Source organism: Cynara cardunculus (assembly GCF_001531365.2).
Source record: "Cynara cardunculus var. scolymus isolate 2C chromosome LG 9, CcrdV1, whole genome shotgun sequence".
In the NCBI taxonomy this organism is placed as follows: Eukaryota; Viridiplantae; Streptophyta; class Magnoliopsida; order Asterales; family Asteraceae; genus Cynara; species Cynara cardunculus.
Window position 1 is genome coordinate 17,852,875 of NC_037536.1, and position 2,512 is coordinate 17,855,386.

Below are 2,512 nucleotides of genomic sequence, written 5' to 3' on the forward strand. Positions count from 1 at the left end.
AAAAAAAAGAACATTCATAATGAATGATTAAAAGACCAAAATAAACATTAACCCTCATTCAAGATTCATTAAAACTGAAAAACCAACATTTATAATGAATGATCAAAAGACCACCATCAACAACCCTCATTCAAGATTCATTAAAATTGAAAAAAACAACATTCATAATGAATGATCAAAAGACCAACATCAGCAACCCTAATTCAAGATTACATGAAGATGATATACGTATATAAAGAAAAGATAGTTATTTGAGTACCCATATGAGGATGAAGCTTATGGAAGTGAAAAGATGAAGAAGGATTAAAAGGGGATACCTACCAAAAGTGGAGTGAGAGGGTATAGAGATATGATGATGATAAGAATCATGAGAGACTTTGATGTTGATGATGGGGGAAATGTCAGGATCCGAATCCGACCCGACAACTCTCTTCTGTACAAGCATACCTCCAGGTCTTACTTCCCAATCAATGGTGGTTTCAATCGATTTTGGTGGTTTTGGTTTACTTTTAGTTGTTGATGAGGTTTTCACCATCATTTCAACGAACAAAGCAAAAGTAGATGAGAAGAGAAGAGAATGGGAATTGAGTATAAGAAATAGAGGGAATTGAAGTAGATGAGAGAGAGAGGTGGAAATTGAATGAGAATTTGGTTGAGTAAAAGAAAGTGAAGAAGACGGAAAAGCGACTTTCCACCTGCGAGTGTTATTGGTTCATTAGCGGTTGGTGGTCGGTTTCTGTAAAAACTGTTTTATGCTCCCTCACCCTGGCCCCTGCCTGCTCGATATATACAAATATATATATATACAAATATATATATATACAAATATATATATATATATATATATATATACACATATATACAATATTAAAAAATGGAGTTATATTTATCTTGAAATTTTTAAGAGATAAAAATTTTGATGTTGAATCTAAAAGTTTGACAACCATATGTTTTAAACAGTTATCATTGAATTTTAAGATATATGAAAATATATGCTTAATGTACAGTTGAGTAAAACGTCTTCCTTCTTCCTTGAAAATCTCTTCTTAACCCACGTCCCCATAACCATTCCCTTGTAATCAAACCCTATCCCACGGCCCAAAACTCCTACACTACCTTCGCTTCTACAAATTTTGAACTTGCATCTCCAATGGAACTTCAACACCAACCGCACCATCGACGTAGCTTTCCAACACGCTGGATGTTGAACATCCCAATAGGTTGCTTGGCTCTCAACCTTGAACGATGTTGATGATTTTAGTGTCATCAAGTCATTTAGTATAATCGAGATTAAAGTGAGACAAACCGAAATTAGACTTAGCTATAATCCGAGCCCGAATGTGCGTAGTGCATGCTCGGATAAGTTAAGTTGATCTCAGAAACACGGGGTCCGGACTCTGGAGGCACCTTAATAACCATTCAACTATATGGTATATACCTATAAAAATAATTTATCCGATATGCACATATACATATAAACCATAAAAAATCTTTAAATAAAATAATTATTAAAGTGTTTCTTAATTTTTATTTTTTAAAAAATCATTTATATTTATAATTATTTATTTGTTACTGTTATTAGTTTGGAGTTTGAACAGACAAGCACTCTCAACCATCGCTGTTCATGGGGCAGGTGGGATGACCACCTTTCCAAGGTCCAATTTTCTTTTTTTTAAAAGTAAATAAATAAATAATAAGAGTTCAGAAAAAGAAACAAAAGTTTGAAAATTTTCCAATAAACTCTCGATCGACAGCTTTTCAACATTATGGCTCCTATGATCGATCTCCCTCTTTTTTATGTAGTTTATTTCTTCGAATTCTCTATGTTTCAAACAAATTAAAGGAATGCATATAAACATGTTAAAAACGAGAGAAAATCGAAAAACAAAAAAATAATCAAAAAGGGGAAATCGATAACAAAGGCTATTGCCGATGTATGATAACAGAGAGCGGATGACGATAATATTATGATGGAAAAGGGACGGGTAGTGGGCGGGTAATGCATCCCCCGACTCCCGTTTAAACCTTGCGTCCCCCGATTGCTTCTATAAAATTCTAATTTAATTTATTTTTTGTTTTGTGATAATTTAATGTAGTGTTGTTTGTCTTCCATTGATTTACTTAACCTGTCTAAATACATATATTCATCGGCTATAATATTTCTTTCTTTTATTAATGATTTAACACGCTTAAATATTTATCTGGATATAAATAACAGATACTCATGCGTCCACGTATGGTTAAAATCCGTCTTACTCAATCTTTTATTTACTTTTTTCTAATAATAAAATGCAGAGGTAGGGATGAGCATATGGAATCATCTTTTTATTTAAGAAAATCTAAAGAATTTTTCTTTTATGACATGTCTTAAAAAACATACTAATTGTGAATAAAATATGCATCTTCACATATCAAATTTTATCATTTTTAGCTGTTACTTAAAAAATAAAATTAAAAAATAATTTAATAACTAAGTCATTAATCTGATTAAAAAAAAAAGCAAACAATCAAT

At 31.7% G+C, this 2,512-nt stretch overlaps 1 protein-coding gene across 1 annotated transcript in view; it reads right to left on the bottom strand.

Moving 5' to 3' along the window:
* The window catches only part of LOC112518322 (BAG family molecular chaperone regulator 4-like), a 5,232-nt gene extending 4,477 nt beyond the window's left edge, over positions 1 to 755 (bottom strand). Inside the window, exon 1 of the mRNA XM_025125971.1 lies at positions 322 to 755. Within this exon, the coding sequence (XP_024981739.1) occupies positions 322 to 538 (217 nt within the window). The 5' untranslated portion in view covers positions 539 to 755. The remainder of the gene's footprint in view (positions 1 to 321) is intronic.
* Between the last annotated feature and the right edge of the window lie 1,757 nt (positions 756 to 2,512).